We start from the raw sequence: 18,242 nt of genomic DNA on the forward strand, positions 1-18,242 counted from the left end.
TAGATAAATGTTTCCGCTACTGAAATTTATTTGAAACAATTTGAACAGAGCCCGAGAAAACCGGCATAAATTACACAAAGGAAATGGGCGTGTCAGGTGGGCAACAGCTAAATTAAAACTCCGACGCGTGGCAAAGCGTCTGACAGATCGCACCAGATCGGGTCAGATCCGATCAGACCGGAATGCAGGGGCCCACGCTGAAGCAATTACGAGTATGGTTAATTGTTTGGGGAACAAATGTACACGACAATCGAAGAAAAAGGCAACAAATTGATCAAGAATCTGATGAGTATACAAAATGTACTATACTTATATTTTTCTAACACTTTACACAGAACAATCACTTTAATAAAATAGCTCTTTGAGGAAAGACTGCCTCCGGTTGGTAGGATTATATCGTAGACAGAATCAACTTTGTTGACGACGCTTTTTGTACCCTCGATTACAGCTCTAATTGCAGGTATATATAAATATTGCTTGGATAACACGGAGTTCTAGGTGGTTCTAAAAACAGTAGCACTGCAGATGAAATGCTTGCATGGGTGGGAGCTGTAGGAAGAGTAGCTGAGGCAGATGCGTACTTCTGGCTGGGCGTGTAGTACATGGAGTGCAGGAAGAGGCGGGTCACCTCGCCAATTACCGAGCGGTCGGGTATGCTCTGGGCCATGCCGTACAGGGCCATCTTTCCGACCACGGGCTGGCCAGGATCCTTCATGATCTCCGCCGTGCAGCTGCGAACGTCGGCAATGAATTTGTCTGCCACTCCGGCCTGGGTGTGCATGTCCGTGACGCAGATGTGGATACTGGTAGACAGAATACCAAATTTTAAGCATGGTTAACTATGGTTTTAATAGATCTATCATACCCAGAGGGGAACTGCAGGGCATTCAGGTTCCAGCCGAGCTTGCAGAGCGAGTCCGACAGTCGGAAGATATCAAACACATTCGATCCAAAGGCAATGACGGAAGTGGCTGGCTTGCCAAACACAAACAGGCCATCGATGTCGCGAACACTGTGGAGTTTCGATAAGGTCAGCCGTAGTCCAAGTGCATTCGTACCCAGTCTTACTCCCTCTCAATGTAGCGAGCCGTGTCCACAATGCGCTTGGTAGCCTCCAAATAGCCATCGTAGCCGAAGGCCCAGCAGGCGGCGATGATGCCTCCGGCACGGGAACCATTTACAGTGGGTGAGCCGTAGACGCCGCCTGGCCAGTCGGTGGTCACTGTGAACTGGTGATCCTTGAACTTCTTCTCAGAGTACAGGATCACCGACGATCCCTTTGGAGCAAATCCGTATTTGTGCGTGTCGGCAGAGATGCTGGTTACGCCCTTAACGTCAAAGTCAAAGGGACGCAGCTTGTAGCCGGCATTGCGGACCAGTGCCACCACAAAGCTCCCCAGGCAGGCGTCTTTACTGTCGTACTTTACGCCCAGAGCGGCGATGGCTTCGATGTCGTCGATAGTGCCGTAGGGGAAATTGGGAGCAGAGCCAACCAGCTGGAGCGGCATAAGGCTAAAATTAGTGGGGATAAATTGGGGAAACATGGGTCAATCCTCACCAGAATGGTGTTCCTATTGATGGCACGCTTGAACTTCTTCATGTCGACCTCGAAGGTCTCCGGATCGACGTCCACAGATCTCACATGGATGTTGAAGTATTGGCCAACCTTGTCGAAGGCCGCATGCGCGGTGCGTGGCACGACTATGTTCGGCCTGGTGATTCCCTTGTACTCGCGAGCGTAGTCCCGGTATGCCTTCATGGCCATCACAATGGAATCGGTGCCGCCGGTTGTCATGGTGCCGCAGCTGTCGTTGCTTCCATGGAACAGATTGCAGGCCATACGCACCACCTCGGCCTCCATTTTGCAGACGCCCGGGAAGAGGTCCGCATGGAGGGGATTCGTGTACGACGCCTTGCCATACACCTCCGTCACGAGCTGCACCAGCTCCGGGTTGTAGCCGTACACGGCACCGGAGACGCGACCGTCGCGCCATTCGTAGTGACCTGTCTTTAGATGGTCGTCCACCAGCTTCAGGATCACCTCCTTGCTCAGACCCTTCTCGGGCAGCGTCACCGTGTATGTGAGGTGTGCGTTGCTCTCCTTGATCGCCGATTCGAAGTCATTGTTGGCCTTGGTAAGCTCCGCCTGCACCTGTCGCCGAACTGCGGGTATTTTCTTGGCGATCCTGAAGAACTGCCGCCTGCCACGCGTGTAGAGACCTGCAACAAACAAAGCGATGGAGGAATGATCGCCTGATCAACTAATTTCAATATTCCCCTATCGAATAACCTAAGGCATGCTTATCTAAAGGCGTATCGAACCATGAAATAAAATTATGAATCATTTTATAATGAGAATGTGTCGATCGGTAGTCGCTGGAACACGATAGCATATCGTGGAAGCCAGGCAGGTCTTGTGCGAAGTTGCCGAACGGAAAGGAACTTTTTCCAAGAATTCGGGTTCCAACTGGTTGCTTTAGAAAACCGATTGTAATTCCAATTTTGGAATTCGTAGAACGTTTTCCATTTAGGGGATTAGTCATAAGAAATCTCTTGTGCTTCCAAACAGGTACCACCTGACTGATAAAGGAGCTACAAGGGAGAGCCCATTGAAAACTAAATTCCAACTAGCGGATTAGCGGATATTCTTATCGAAGCCAGAAGCTATGCCGTTTGGCTATATATAAATTGTTGTGTATATATAAATTTGGTTTCTAATCTATTGTAATCTGTTCCCAGATTAAACGCAAAAGTTCAGGAAGGGCACACAACGGGTGCATGGCACTCGAACTCTATTATATAAGGCACAAAGTACATAGTACATGGGTATACATAAGTACCGATTTCGATTTCTTGAGTCAAACTACAAAAATGGGCCGGCTAGGCTGGGTATTTACTTGGTGGGCTGCGTAGGAAAGTGCAAGCCGTGGCAGATAAGATTGTTTATGACGTTTTATAATTTATGACGCCGCCGACAACGGCGTGAAAGGAATCGACAGACACTAGGTGGCCTGACTTTTGCCTACGAGTGCCTACTTGTAGATAGTGATGTATTTTGAGTAGACCTCTATCTCAGTGGAAACTCACTTTCATTCTGACAGACAAACGTCCAGAGCCAGACACCGCCGAGCACTGTGGTGGCGGTGATGGTGGCCACCTGCCAGGGCTCCCGGGCACCGAAGGCGCGATTGATGACGGTGACGGGCTTTAAGCAATCGTTGCCGGAAAACGGGCGCATCTTTCCGCTGCTGAAATGAGAATCGGCAAAAACGTTGTTCAACACTGGTATGGCGCGTTTGCGGAAGGAAAAAATTAACATATTTCAAGACGTTCGCTGATAGTTTTAATCAAAAAGACATTTTCCGAAGCTTCTGGGGGTGACTCACACGCCTACGAAGACGGCGCGAAGAAATTCCCAAAGCTTCATCAATTAAGTCGAAAAACCTGGAATTTACTGCATGGCGTTCCGGAATAACTCTTAAAACGGCTCTTGGAACTCCGTCTGGACCCTGAGAAGCATGGCAAGCATAGGAAAGACAAGGATGGCCACGGAGAAGGCGACGGGAGTTAAAATTCGCATGGAAACGCTGAAAACAAGGGAAGGAGAAGCTAAATCCGCCATGCGGGTAGGAGTAAAGATGGCGGCAAAAACGGCTCCGCAGCTTTTGGCTTCTAAACTGCTGTGCAAGAAACCAAACTTGTCGACGAACGTGTCGACAAACATGTCCACGAACACGACAACAAGCATGACATCAAACATTTCTACGACGAAAGAGAGAGAGAAGACTGACGCGGTTTGTGTGGCTTCCGTGAGTACGAAAAACGGAAGTAACCGCAAAATCATCGTTAACAAGTATTATGAGGGGCATAAAGGCCCATACATTGTTTGTATCGACAAAATGAGTGCGAATAATGCCAGAATTGCTATAAACCAGTTTGATCTATCCGATCTACTGCTGAAACAGGGCATTAGCGATATCGAGGAGGTTGCTAGAATGGGCTATGGCAGGTGCAAGATTGTGTGCGGGTCGTCGGAGTGTGCAAACGGGCTAGTGGAAAACAGTGTTTTCGCTGCTCAAGGGTACTCAACCCGAATCTTTAGGCACTTCGTCCAAAAAGCAGGGTTAATTTTTGGGATCCCCGGGCACTACTCGGAGGAACAGCTAGCGGAGCTTGTAACCTCGGATATCCCAATTGAGGAGATAGTTCGGATTACGCGAAGGGATAGAGCATCGGGGGAACGTGTACCTACTGGCAGGGTGAAACTCTGGTTCAGAGGAGAGCAGTTACCAACCAAAATCAATTTTCTATATTCTAAAGTAGAAGTGAAACCTTTTGTTCAGCTTATTCAATGTTTTAGGTGTTTTAGGTTTGGCCATCTGGCGCAACATTGCAAGAGTGGAGCGAAATGTTTCAAATGCGGACAAGATCACAGCAAAGATATTATCTGCTCAGGGCTGGTCTGTGCTAACTGCAAGGGGGAACATGCTGCCACCCACCCGCAGTGTGAGGCCAGGAAAAAAGCGTACGCCATTCAAAAGTGCATGACACTGGAAAACCTAACTAGAGCTGAGGTCAAGGCTAGATATCCGATCCTTTTTGATAGAACTTCCCCCAACCTAAGGGATCAAGGGGAATTTCCTAGACCCAGTTGGCAATCTAACCGCTCCCCTGAATTCTTAAATAACAGCTTAGAGTCCGCCAGGGAAATTCATTCTGTCACCTCTTTCGCGGAAGTGACCAAATCCAATAGGGTTGCCGCCCGGAACGCAGAGGCGGCCAAGGCAGCAGCCAACATGGCAGAGTGGAAGAACTCAATAAACTCAGACTACGTCCAAATGAGCGAGAAATTTGTGAGATCTTCATCCGTGGCATCTTCTCTGGCCCAGGATAAGCTTAACGCACTATGAGCCAAACTCACAGCGTTCCTGATTGATCCAAACAACATCATTAAAGGGGATTCTTTAGCGAATAAATTTATTAAGGAAATTAGAGAATTTGTCAATGCTTCCAACGCAGAACTAGATAGGCGTCAGATTGCCCAAGGGATGGCAGTTGGTTCTCAAAACATCCAACAATGAAGATTCTTCAGCTAAATATTCAAAGTCTGACACACAACAACAAACAGCTCCTCTCAATGTTCCTAGACAAGAACGCAATAGATATTGCCATCCTCTCAGAGATTTGGGTGTTGAACAACGCGGACTGCAGCATTTTAGACTATAACTTTTTCTGCAGGCCCAGAGAGGACGGCTACGGCGGGGTTGGCATCTACGTCAGGAAAAACATTCAATTCAGCATTTTAAAAATAGAGAACGACTTGGAAATTTTAGGAATAAAAACATTCAACCTCAAGAGCAATTTCAATATTTTTAGCATATATGCACCGCCATCAACAACAGTTTCACAATTTAAATCGGGCACAAGAAAGTTTTTCGAATTCGCGGCTTCGCTTGACATACCCTCAATAGTGGGCGGGGACTTCAACGCTAGGTCTTCTATCTGGGGAAGTCCGATCTGTGATCGCAAGGGTCGCAGCATTGAGAATTCCACCCGGGAGGCCGGATTTATCTGCCTAAACGACGGTTCGCCAACCTTCTCCAGGAGCCCATCTCAATTCTCCGTTCTTGACCTTTCTTTTTCGAACTACAGAAATGGAACTATTAACTGGCAAGTCCTCAAAACAAAAATTACGAACAGCAACCACTTCCCAATTGTATTATCAGTGCAAGGCCTAAATGCCCCCTCCAAGGCAAGAAGATCCTTCACAACAGAATAGCCCGGATTCTGGGTGCAAGTGATTTCTCAAATCTGGAGGAGCTCAATGAAAAAGTGAAATCCCTGACCTTAAAAAACACGGTCACATTCCCAAGCAAGAACAAGTACGTTGCTAAGAAATGGTGGAACGAGGAAACGGAAAAACTTTTTCGCGTGAGAAACGCTTGCAGGCAAAAATTCTACCTCACCAAAAAATTGGCTGATGCCAGAGCAACCTTAGAAGCTGACAAAAATCTACAAAATCACGTAAAAAATCTTAGAAAGCGCAACTTTTCCAAGTTTATAGAAGAGGTCTCCTCATCGCCCTCTATGTGGAGCAGGGTGAAGAACATCAAAAAATACGGTCAAATCAAAAATGTAGGGAACAAATGGACGAACGAAGATGACAAAAACTTTCTCAATATGGTTAAAGTAACCCACGTCAAACAGTAGGCCCCCTAAGAAAATTCCTGCCCCTTTATTAGGACCAGACGACCCGGAACCCCTGGAACTGGAAGAATTCCTGGCCTTCCTAAAAACCAGGAACCCCAATTCGGCTAGAGGCCCTGATGACATCTCGTTCAGGATGCTTCAAAAGCTACCAAGTGGGAAAAAACAAGACATTTTTGAAATTATAAATAAAGTATGGCTGAGTGGCGTCATCCCTGAAGTCTGGCGCAGGATAAAAGTGGTACCCATCCCCAAGAAGAATGCAGACCCTACTTCCTTCCAAAACCATAGGCCGATTTGTTTGATTAACACGCTGTTTAAATCCATAGAGGGGTTGATAAAGTTGAAGTTGGACGAGCACATAGCAAACTGTGACCTGCTGCCGGTCAGGTCCTATGCCTTCAGGAGAAACAGGTCCACGGCTCTTTGCATCAACGACCCTATCAACAAAGTTCTGGCGCTGAAGGCGAGGGGTTGTCAGGTTGTCGCAGCTTGCCTATATTTACAAAGAGCGTTCGACTGCGTAAGAGTGGACACACTCGAGCACAGGATGAGGGATATGCGGTTCAATACAAGCCTCACGGCTTGGATCTCCAGCTTCCTTAACAGACGAATTCTCATAAAGGGCAAAAGCGAGGTAGAGGTGAACAGAGGTGTTAGCCAGGGTAGCTGTCTCAGCCCAATCCTTTTTAACCTTTACACAGCCGAACTACATGATATTAACAGTCATAACTGCTTACTGTTTCAGTATGCTGATGACTTTTTCATAGTTTGTTTTCATAAAGACGTTTCCATTGCGAAAGGTGTGCTGGAAGACAGTATAGATAAGTTCGAAGAAAAATGCAATAGGCTAAACCTGTCATTCAATCCGGTGAAGTCTACAGTGATTTACTTCAACAATCGTAGAGCTGCGCTAAATATCTCGCATCAAGGAGTTGAGATCAGACAAGTAGAGCAGATCAAATACCTAGGCAGGACTATCTCAGCAAACAACTCAGCCTCTGGTCACATTGATCTGGCCATCTCGGAATCGAACAGAAACTGTGCATTTCTCAGATTACTCAGTGGGTGTCACTATGGTATCAGCCCCAAAAGAGGGCTTATATTTAACAAGGCATTTGTCAGAAGTAGGCTAGAGTACGCGTGCTCATCATTCTGCAACCTGTCCAAATCTGCCTTGGCCAAAATCAAATCCCACTGCAACCATCACCTCAGAAAGTCGCTGGGTCTGATAATCTGCACTCCCGTTCCTATCATATATCACATGGCAGGAGAACTTCCCCCGGACTACAGGATGAGATTCCTGGCGGCGAAAGAGTTGGTTAAGGTGTTTGCATTTAATCTCCCAGCAAGTGAAACAGTGTCAGCAAATAGGGATTTAAACACGGGCTACGCTAAGGCATATCGGGAGTTTGGCAGCATAATAGATAGAGTTGAGGTTTTCGAGAACACAGCTTCATTTTGCACTAAAATTAGCTCCGACTTAGAATTTTTCAAGGGTTCTGCACCCAACAAGCACGCTATAGACCAGGCAGGTATCATGCTGCTCCACGGGGAAAAGAAGGATCAGCTGACAAAGGGTGGTTTTGAAATCTATTACACGGATGGGTCAGTCGCAGATGGGCATTCCAGCGCCGCTTTCCTGCACGATAGGACAGGTTTTTTAGATAGCTATTACACGCACAAAACCCTTTCCTCGTTGTCCGCCGAGCTCCTTGCTATCGAGAAGGCATTAGACCATGCTATTTTGTACAATTTTCCTCGTGTCGCGCTCCTGACAGACAGCAGAAACGGGGCCCTCATTCTGGCGAAGAACATTCAGGATAACTCTATCGCCTACAAAATCAGAGAAAAGATCCAACAAAATCCACATCTAAGAACTGTAGAGGTTCACTACATTCCCGGACACGCTAACATCCCTCAGAACACTTCAGTTGACGCAGCAGCCAAAGAAGCCCACAGACGAGGAAAATACACAGTGGTTAAATGGAACCTTAAAGACGCTATGTGCGAAATACACAGAATCTTAAAAGCAGAATGGGAGAGAGAATACGCCGAGTTTGCTAGTATCAAGCACCGAGGTTACTGCTCGCTTTTCCCCTCAACATCATCCAAACCGTGGTTCCTAAATAAAACTAAGCTTAAAGCCATTGACGCTAAAAGAATCAACAGACTGCTTAGTGGTAACGCATTCGATAGGCACACTCTCGCCAAAATGCATGTAACATATGTGATACATGCGATAGTATCGATAACGCCTCGCATTTAATTTTCAATTGTACAAAGTACAACACAGCAAGGCAAAACTTCCCATCTCTAAGAAAATATAATGATATTTACAAATTCTTTGAAAGAGAAAACGTAAGCGCGTACCAAACACTAATTGACTTCATCGACGAAATTGATGTAAAGCTATAAACAGTACTCCAACATCTTCTATTCTTTGACTTGGCAATTTCCACCTTCAAAAGGCGGGCGGCCAAATAATCCCACGCTACTCACGGGGAGCTTGGTAACTTAAATCCTAAAAAAAAAAAAAGAAATGAGAATCGGTTATGGATTTTGCGTTCCGGAGAGTAAGAGCCAAACACTGCCGCACGCGCACGCCTCTGGCAAATAACTGATTCGAAGCGTGAATGTGGGCTACAAAGTGGTCGACTAAACGCTGATAAAGGTCTGGGCATGTAGTATCTCTCGAATTTAGTTGATACGATACGCCACTATGCTAAGTGGCGAGCCGAGCAAAGGCTCGGCTAAGTGTTTGATGAGGCGGCTGGTGCGTTGTCGGTTCACCTCTATAATCTGTAATCAGGCTTGTTATAATGCAATTAACTTTATCGTTGTTTTCGCAACAAATGTTTACAAATGAAAAAAAAGGAAATCAACTGTGTAAACAAATGGATTTTCCTTTTGCCCGCGCGTTCACCGCTGTTTACCAGAAAAAATCGTTGGAGAGAAAACTTACACGGTTACTACACATTTACTACTCACTTTCCACATAATGGAAGAAAAAAGAGGACAACAGCTAGAACGGCCTAGAAAATCCAACGGATTAAGGTAAAATCCACCCCATTGGCACAATATACCTTGAAGAAACAAAGCCGATTGTCCTCACACGAGAGGTGCATTTCCTACGAACCGTGCAATTTGCATTGGCTGTTTTTGCCTGTTGTCCATACCCTTTTTTATAGACCATTCAAAATTACGGCTAATTTTTTCGTTGCAGGAGAGCTGCAGTGTGACCGTCTGACCCACAGAAATACTGCAAACATACCAATGAAAAAAATGAACATAGCGCCCGTGAGCTTCATTTATTTCAATTGGATAACAATTTGAGTTAAGCCGCTGAAAATATTACCAATAATAGTACAAATAATTACTCTTGTGGGTCCACCCCATCCTTAATTTGCTCATAAAAAAATACCACGATATCTTGCTATGATCCGCCTCTTTGCCACCCTGGCCTATCGTTCCCAGCTAGCTCACGGTGAAGTCAGGGGTGTTTCCGACCCGATAAGCCAGGGGACGGATTGAACAAAACAAAAACAAAAAAAAACATACAAAAAAAAACAAATCTAATTTATAGGACAGACTTGTCCTCTTTGGCACTTTCGTCAGCGGGGATAGTTGGTTTCGTTATCCCTAGCAGGGTCCCACCCTTCTATGAGCGCCACCTTTTGAATTCGCTCCCTTTTCATATTCAGGGTCCCGCTCTTCTTCTCGCTCTCGTCCCACCCAACTACCGTTTTCTATTCACTCATGACTCTTTTCAAATTTTCATTTTATATCCATTATATTTTCTTATTTATCTTCTTGAACATTATTAATTAATAATCTAGGTTTATAAAAAGGAAACAAATACTAACAAAAAAATAAGCCCTATTTCGGCCGAGTTTTGCTTGTTGTTGTTGGTTGAGGTTGTTGCTTCCTGATGCTTGCTGATGTTTACGTTTAATCGTGGTGTTTTTTGTATGATCGTGATATTTTGTTTAATTGTGGGTCGGACGGGTGTAGATGTGTGAAATGTGGTGATGTTATGTGATGTGTTATGAATGAGGGTATACATGCGTGGGTTGTGTGTGATGTGGGTGGCTGAAGGTGTGTGATATTGATTCGTGTGGGTGTATCTCTGCTTTGAAGTCCGGATTCTTTCCCCCTTGGACACAAACGTGTCTCCAGTCGGTGTTCCGCTGGATTCCTGCTGCTGCCGATGTCCGCCGCTTCCGCTGATGTTGATGCCTGCCGCTGATGTCTTGGTGGGATCGCCGTCTCCACGATCACCAATTTTGCGGCCTCCACTATTCTCCACCGGAAAACCTCCCTTTTTTCTTCCTTGCCCCGTTTCCTTTTCTCCCACGCAACTCTGCCACTGCTTCCCAGGTTCCACTATAGATGCCGCTGTCTCTTTCTTCTCCAGCCCTGATACCTATCGGCTCTCTCCAAAACCGCCCATAACACCACACTACCGTTTCCAGGATTACTCCACCGAAACGGGAGTGCCGAAACGGGAGTGCCAAGCAGGCGGGCTTTTTCAATTAAGGGACCCCAAACGTAGGCCATCGCCCACACCCTGAGATTGAGAGTCTCTGGCTCCATCGACTGAGATGCCTGGGCTACTGCTTCAGATCCTTTGCGTGAAACACCCCAATACGTGAGCCTTGCAACGTCTCCAGCTCGTACAGACTGTTGCCCATACTCCGGATAACTCGGCACTTGACGTATTTTGGGCTGAACTTCGCGTTGATGTTGTCTTTAAATTTGCTCAACACGAAATTCCGCTTATATATCTCCTGACCCGGTGAGTACCTAATTTCTCGAGCTTTTCGATTATACCTGTTCTTCGCTCTGTTGTAGGCTTCATGAGAGTTTCCTCGGACCTCATCTCGGACTATTTCCATCTTGTCACTCCTCGCCAAGGGGGACATTTGTGCATCATTTACGGCGCCCAGTCTGCGTGCCAATTTATAATCTCGGTCGCTAGTAAACATGTGCTGCCCAAACAACACAAAGTATGGCGACGTCCCGATACCCGTGTGTATAACGCTCCTAGCCACACACTGGATCTCCGTCAGCTTCTCGTCCCAGCGCGTGTGATCCTCACTAGCGTATGTCCTTATTGCTGCCAGTACAGTCTGGTTCACTCGTTCGGCCGCGTTCGCCTGCGGTGCATAGTTCTCCGACTTCAGGTGCGTTATGCTTCTCCTATCCAGGAATTGAGAGAATTCAGCTGACACAAACTGCTTTCCATTATCGGTATGCACTATTTCAGGCACGCCAAACTGCGCGAGACCTCGGCGTGCAAGAATCGGATCACGGCCGAAGACGTCGCCTTAGGCAAAGCCATCAACCAGACATATCTGGACATGTGATCGAGGACTATTAGTATGACTACATTGCCACTTCGAGTCCTCGGATATGGACCCAGGAAATCCAGGTACAGTTTTTGAATCGTCCTCTCGGTTCTGGTTTCAGCCCCCATGAGTGGACGGTGAACCTGTGTTGAATGTTTTGTTTCTTTGCAGATGTCACAATCAGCCACATATGCCTTCACCTGCACGGTCATCCGGGGCCAATAATAGAACTGTCGCAGCCGTCCCAGTGTCCTCGCGATTCCTCCATGCATTGCCACATCGCTGTCGTGAGCCTGTTGGATCAGTGTGCTCGTCAGGGCTTCCGGGATCCATAGCTTCCACGAAAACTCCTCTAATTCCGGCCGGCCAAATTGTGTGCGCTTAAACAGCAGTCCTTCCTCCACCTTCAGGTCTGGGAACTCATCCTCATCGCTCTGGACCGACTCGATTTTTCTTCGGTATTCTTCATCCTCGAAGGCTGTGGTGTCGAACTCCAGGAAGTCGATAGCGTCAACGTCAAAGGGACGTGACAGCATATCGGCGACGATATTTTCCTTTCCTTTGCGATGCTCGATTTCGAAGTCATAAGCCTGGAGAGCAAACGACCACCTGGCTAGCCTCCCATCCAGTGCTTTGAATCGCATGAGCCACTGCAAACTCGCGTGACCTGTTATCACCGTGAATGGCATCAGTTCTACGTATGCACGGAACTTCTCTATGGCTCTTACCGCCGCCAGACACTCCTTCTCTTGTACGCTATAGTTGAGCTGTGCCCCTCTTAGCTTCGCCGAAAAGAATTCCTGGCCTGTTCGTACTGCCGCTGTCTTTCCTTTATCGGCTTGCGCTCGGACCATCTAGCTTCGGGTAATACCGCTTGGTTAACCTTATATATGGTAGTGTAAATATTCTTATTGCTACTTCTTTCCTTAGGGGTATCTAATTTAACGTTGGGGGGCCTATCTATTGGCTGCTTCGCGGCGACGTGGAACTCGACTCCTCCAATTGTGTCGTGCTCCTTTTCGCGTTTCCCGGCCGACATTTAGGGCATTTAGGGAGTATGACCCCGGCCAGCCCGCACTTGTAGCAGAACAGGTTACGCACGGCCGACTCACACTCGAAATAGGTGTGACCCGGCTGAGCGCAATTCCAGCACTTCAGCTGGGTGCGGTCGCCTCCGGATTCCCTTGTCCTATGGACAGCATCCAATGCCTCGGTCTGTTCCTCCGGGTCGTGAGTGTTCGCATCCAATTCATGTACTTTGTGATCTTCCATGCGCCTACTACCCCCATGGTCTGGACCGCTCCTTGTCCATCGCGTCGCCAGCAGTTTCTCGGCGTCCGCACACTCTTCTCGCAGCTTCTGTAGATTTGGTATCTGCATTGGATAAATCACCCTCGAAATTGCATCCCTAATATTGATCTTTATGATCTTTATTAGATCATAGTCCGAGAACGGATTCAGCAATCTCGACCTTAACACCAACATCTCCTGGATGTACTGGTCCGCCGACTCCCCGTGGCGTTGTCGGCGTTCCCTGAGCTCTTGCTCTCGCTCGAACTCTGTCCGACGAACTTGAAACTGCTGCTGGAGACCATATCTCAGATTCGGCCAGTCCGGCATTCCTACCGTCCGAACATGCATCCACTACCAATCCCTTGCGTGGCCACTGACCAATGTGTGAAAGGCTTTCAACACCTCCGCCCACGGTACCTGATACGACGTCTGTAGATGCTCCACCCGGAATATGAATTCCGCCACAGGCATCCCCTTTGGATCGCCGTCGAAGCTAAGTCCCCATCTTCGTATCTGCACTTGCTCCTGCCTAGCCTCTCCGAAACTCGGTCGATTCCTGTTAGGGTTTGCTCCTGCGCCCATCCCGTTGAACAGCCACTCCTCCACGGGTCTCTGATCGGCTTGGGTCCTCTGATCGGCCTCCAATGTTCGGTTGTTCACGAACAAGTGCGTTGGATGTGCTTGCTGGTTCGCGGGTGCTTTCTGTTGACCTCCTCCCAGACTGGTTGCGTTTGATCCCCGATTCCTTCCATTCGCATCACTCGCCGTTCGCTCCGCTTTTAACGAACCCACCACAGCGTTGATCTCTCGCATGAACTCTAGCATGTCCGCTTGCATTGACGATCTCAGCGCTTCCATTTGCTGCCCGAGCGACGCTCGGTAGGTCTCCTGTGCTTGGGCTAAGGCTGCGTTCACGGCTGAGCTTAGCTCGGACGGTAACACCAGGTCCTTACGCGTTCGCTGTTGACCTCCTACCGCTCCGACCTCTGGGTCCTCCTGGTACAACCCCGCATGTACGTTTTCCGCCACTTGCGACGGCCCTTCCGGCCTACTGCCGGCTTTACCGTCCTGGGACCGAGTCGACGGCATGTTGTACGGCTGGTACCTGCGCTGTGCCTCTGGGCTACGCCTTGTCTTTCCCGACCCTTTAAAAATCTCCGGGTCACTCATCAACCAATTTTCCTAACGTACTCCTTTCCATCGTCTATTCCCTATTTACTTAACTATCTTGGTGATACATTAATTGGATTGTTTATTATCTGACTACCCTAATCCACTAAACACCTAGTTCCTGGCTACGTAATCCTCAAAACCTTCAATCGTAACAAGAAAACAAATAAATAAATAGTGAAATAAATAAGTAAGCGAGGGGGGGGGGGGGGTTGGTGTGTGGGGACACAAACGTGTCTCCAGTCGGTGTTCCGCTGGATTCCTTGGTGCCGGTGCTCCGCTGACGGTTCTCGCACCAGGTTTTCGGCATGACCAGTACCTCTGCCAGCTGCGGAATCGGAATCACCATGCAGACTCGCACCTCTGTCAACCATCTTGGTCGCAAGCGCTGTCCGCACATCACCATCGTGGAGAAGAACAAGTGCATGCGGCCATACTGCACCTCGGTGGAGCTGCAAGTGGAGCTGCCCGATCCGACTTGTCCCACCACACAGTGGAGTGATTGGAGCCCGTGCTCAGCCACCTGTGGTCGCGGCGTGACCATCCGCACCCGTCTCTTGTTGCTGGAGAACGGACCCGAGAAGGAGAACTGCACGCAGCGAATGGAGCTGTATCAACAGAAGGAGTGTGTTAACCCGCAGGACTGCCACATCAATATGGAGCTGGCCAAGGACATTTGCGTTCAACAGCCGGACTCTGGTCCTTGCCGCGGCAGCTACCAGCGCTACGCCTTCAATCCGCACACCCATCGCTGCGATGCGTTCAGCTACGGCGGTTGCCGTGGAAACCGGAACAACTTCCTTACGGAGAACGACTGTCTGCACACCTGCAGCATGACAGGCTCCGCCTCGAGCACAGCTCACCAGGATGGCAATCTACCCAAAGGCTGCATCATGTCCGAGTGGGAAAATTGGTCGGCCTGTAGTGTCAGCTGCGGCCTCGGCTTCTCCGAGGCCCATCGCTTTGTCATAAGCGAGCCGGTGCATGGCGGCCAGTCCTGTCCCAAGCGTTTGGTCAAACATCGTCGCCAATTACTCAATGTACGTCTCCACAGAGATTCAAATAAACACAATTACATATTTTCACCTATTTTCTATTGATCATCTTAAATACATATATCACACCACACAATAACGCATGAGATACTGACGGGCCTTCCAGGGGTTGCCATTGGCGCGGTAGATGAGATGCAAGTTGAAGGCCGTCTCGTGCTGAAGTCCCAGAGTGTCCTCATACTCGGCAATCAGTGGATGATGCACGGCCAAGGCCTTTTCGTAGAACTCGACTGCGAGGTGGAGTATATTGGCCTGATAGTAGATGCTTCCGATATTGTAGAAGATTTCCTGCTGGGCAGCGCACCTGCAGAAATCATCGCCAGCAGACCGGAGTTCTTTGTAGCGCTCGGCAAAGGCCACCGCTTGAGCTACGGCTGCCGACTTCCGGAGCACCTTCTTCTGCAGGGCCAACTGATTGAAGCCGACGGCTATGGAAAGCGCTACCAGGGGATCCGGATTCTCGCGCAGCATGGGCACGTACACGTTGAGGGCGTACTTGAATGAACTGCAGTTGAGATGGTAGTGGCCCAGGAAGAGACGCATCTGTTGGTCGACAAGGGGCTGGCGATGCAGGAGACGCCTTATGTAGCGGCAGTACCGCATGTCCTCCCCCTTCTGGACGAGCAGGGAGAGGTTCCACAAGTTTATCTGGTTCGGCTGCTTTGCGATGAGTTCACGCAGATACGAAAACGCAATGGCGCAGTCGTCATTGAAATAGCAGGCCAGTATCATAATCCTTTCAATCTCGTAATGGTAATACGTAAACCTCTTTGTGGTGACCATTGCGAAGCAGAGCTTCTCAGCGGCACTGCTCATGCCATGTGTGTGGTCCGTGCGCATCAGTTCCAGAAACAGATCATACTCATCCTTGATGGTCAGATCGGAGGCCTCTGATGCGGCACTCTTGCCGGGATCCTAAAGATCATTCAATTGAATGGAATTCTTTCGGAATCGAACAAGTAAGTATTTTTGCCTGCAGCTCCGGCTCTGTTGATCCCGTTGCCCCAGCTGCCAGACTTCTCATCTGCATAATGGCCTTTAAGCTCTCGGCGTTGTAGGTACTTCCGCCGTTGGCCGCCGCTATCATTTCCTCGCGATTTTTCAGCTTGATGGAATGTCTACTGAGCAAAACATATCCCACGTCCAGAAACTCTTCGATGCGCCCGATTTGCTTCAACATTACGCATCTTTCGTAGAGCAGGCGAGCAATCAAGGGCTGGCCCTCGACCTCGCCAGACTGCTCCAAGGACTCGACGGCCTCCTCATGCCGGCCCTGCTGTTTCAGAAGTGCGGACAGCGTGAACTTGGCATCGTAGCAAACGGGGGCTAGATGGACCACTCTCTCTCGGCCCCCCTCTCGGCCTCATTGGTGCGATTTAGCTGGCGAAGACACTCCGCCTGCTGCAGCCAGACGAAGGCGGGACAGTCGAAGGTATCGCCATCGGTGATGGGACTCATAAGGGCTATGGCCTCGGCATACTTGTGCTCCTGCATCAGGGCTTCCGTGATGTCCATGTACAGTTCCACGCGGCCCACGGTCAGCGTGATGTGCTCCTGTACATTCTGGATGAGGTAGCCCAAGAGGTGGTGGGCCCGCAGATGGATCAGACTCACACATAGCTTGGCCCTCAGCTCGGGCGCGTAGTCGTCGGGTATGACGCAAAAGTAAATCATCTCCAGGCTCTCCTCCTGATCGTCTTCCAGCTCAAAGTTTGTTCGCTCTCTGAGGCAACTGAGCACCTTGGAGTATCGCTTGTTGATAATCAACAGTTCGAGATACATGTTGAGATCCTCCAGGCTGAAGCGGGCTTCGCATCCACTGTACGCCCCCTCCATGGCCTCGAGAGCTATCGCATGCTTCTCGAGGACGTAAAAGAAACGAGCCACATTCTTCGCCGTGCTAAGGCACGTGCTCCACTCCTCTGGCGGCATCAGGGGCAGCATCTTGAGGTACGTGAACATGGCCGCATTCGTCTCGCCCATTTTCTCCAGCAGCTGGGCTTTTCGGAGCCTTAACAAGTAACCTTTTGGAAGCACTTTGATGGCCTTTGTAAAAATAAGACGGGCACGAGCCATGTTGCCCTGCTGCACCAGCAAATCAGAGACTCTTATCCACATGTCGCGATCCTGAGGGTTCAAGTGTGCCGCGAGAGTGGAGAAGTGCAGGAACTTGACCTCGTCGCGATTTTCATAGATCTCGGCCAACGTGTAGAACGGCTCACTGGCCAGCGGGTTCTGGGGGATGATCTCCATGCAAATCCGTTCGGCTGTCTCATACCGACCGTACGCGAAGCTCAGGTTCGCCTCGCCCATCAATCCTTGCAGAGCGGGGCTCAGCTGGCTCTTGCGCCCCAGATTTCCGCCACCGCCGGAGCGAGCACCTTCCTGCTGCTGTCCCACCGGCGGTTTTCGTTGCGCAGACACTGTGGGTTGTTCCTCTGCTTCCTCCTCTCCATTATTTTCATCATCTTCGTCGCTGGGCTCGAGCTTTGTGCAGAAGTCTGGGAATTCTAGGCACTGGACTCCCTGCACATAGCGCTTGATTAGCGCTCCTTCCTCCTCGTAGTCGTAGTTCTGGTCACTGTCTTCGGCCTCCCCTGTAGCCATGTCTATGATGTCCACAATCCTGAGGGGCTGCGTCTCCTCGAACTGCTCCAACTCATCGTCCGGCACATCGTTGGTCTCAATTTCCTCAATTAAACGTTGGAGTCGGCCTGGTCCATTGTAAACATTACACACCAGCAAACTTAACCCCCTTAGACCCCCTCAAATTAAACAGGTGAACAGCGTGAGTTACGCCGCAGAAAATAATACTGAACTTTCTCTATTTGTTTTTTTTCTCCGTCCTTTCTCTATACATAAAAAAGGGCAACGATATTTTTTACCAGAACAGCGCTAAAGTTCTTCAAGTTTCTTAATATTCTTGGAGTGCATTTAATACCCAATGGTCTACAATGGGTTAAGTTAATCAACAGGAGATCAAACAAACGGCCCTCGATACTATCGACTGGGTAATCGTTAGAGCTAAGGCTGCGCATCTCTAAGATATTCGCAAGATGTATGACCTGGAGAGGGAGAGCGGAGCAAGTGCGCAATGTGGCCGTATACCGCAAAGTTCGAAATACCGAAGCAGAGCTACCAGACAGAGCTAAGAGTTAACGGAACT

General features: G+C 48.9%; 2 protein-coding genes and 1 pseudogene across 4 annotated transcripts; 1 reads left to right on the forward strand and 2 right to left on the reverse strand.

Moving 5' to 3' along the window:
- Window positions 1-290: 290 nt before the first annotated feature.
- LOC117191960 (sphingosine-1-phosphate lyase-like) lies at window positions 291-9,245 on the reverse strand. 3 transcript variants are annotated; one of them, XM_033396701.1, is made up of 6 exons: window positions 9,173-9,245; window positions 3,088-3,248; window positions 1,559-2,220; window positions 1,069-1,496; window positions 866-1,012; window positions 291-803 (listed from the first exon to the last, which is right to left on the reverse strand). In XM_033396701.1, the coding sequence occupies exons 1-6, from the start codon at window positions 9,205-9,207 to the stop codon at window positions 443-445; spliced, it is 1,794 nt and encodes a 597-aa protein (XP_033252592.1). In that variant the 5' UTR covers window positions 9,208-9,245; the 3' UTR covers window positions 291-442. The 3 variants fall into 3 exon arrangements, with proteins under 3 accessions (XP_033252592.1, XP_033252594.1, XP_033252593.1); XM_033396703.1 differs by lacking the exon at window positions 9,173-9,245 and adding an exon at window positions 8,581-8,737 and having other exon boundaries at window positions 3,088-3,245; XM_033396702.1 differs by lacking the exon at window positions 9,173-9,245 and adding an exon at window positions 8,581-8,737.
- Window positions 9,246-14,329: 5,084 nt separating this feature from the next.
- Window positions 14,330-15,121, forward strand: LOC117190451 (spondin-1-like). Its single transcript, XM_033395524.1, has one exon. The coding sequence runs from the start codon at window positions 14,330-14,332 to the stop codon at window positions 15,119-15,121; it is 792 nt and encodes a 263-aa protein (XP_033251415.1).
- On the reverse strand, window positions 15,094-18,114 carry LOC117190452 (annotated as a pseudogene).
- Window positions 18,115-18,242: the final 128 nt, after the last annotated feature.

Source organism: Drosophila miranda, assembly GCF_003369915.1.
Source record: "Drosophila miranda strain MSH22 chromosome Y unlocalized genomic scaffold, D.miranda_PacBio2.1 Contig_Y1_pilon, whole genome shotgun sequence".
Taxonomy (NCBI): Eukaryota; Metazoa; Arthropoda; class Insecta; order Diptera; family Drosophilidae; genus Drosophila; species Drosophila miranda.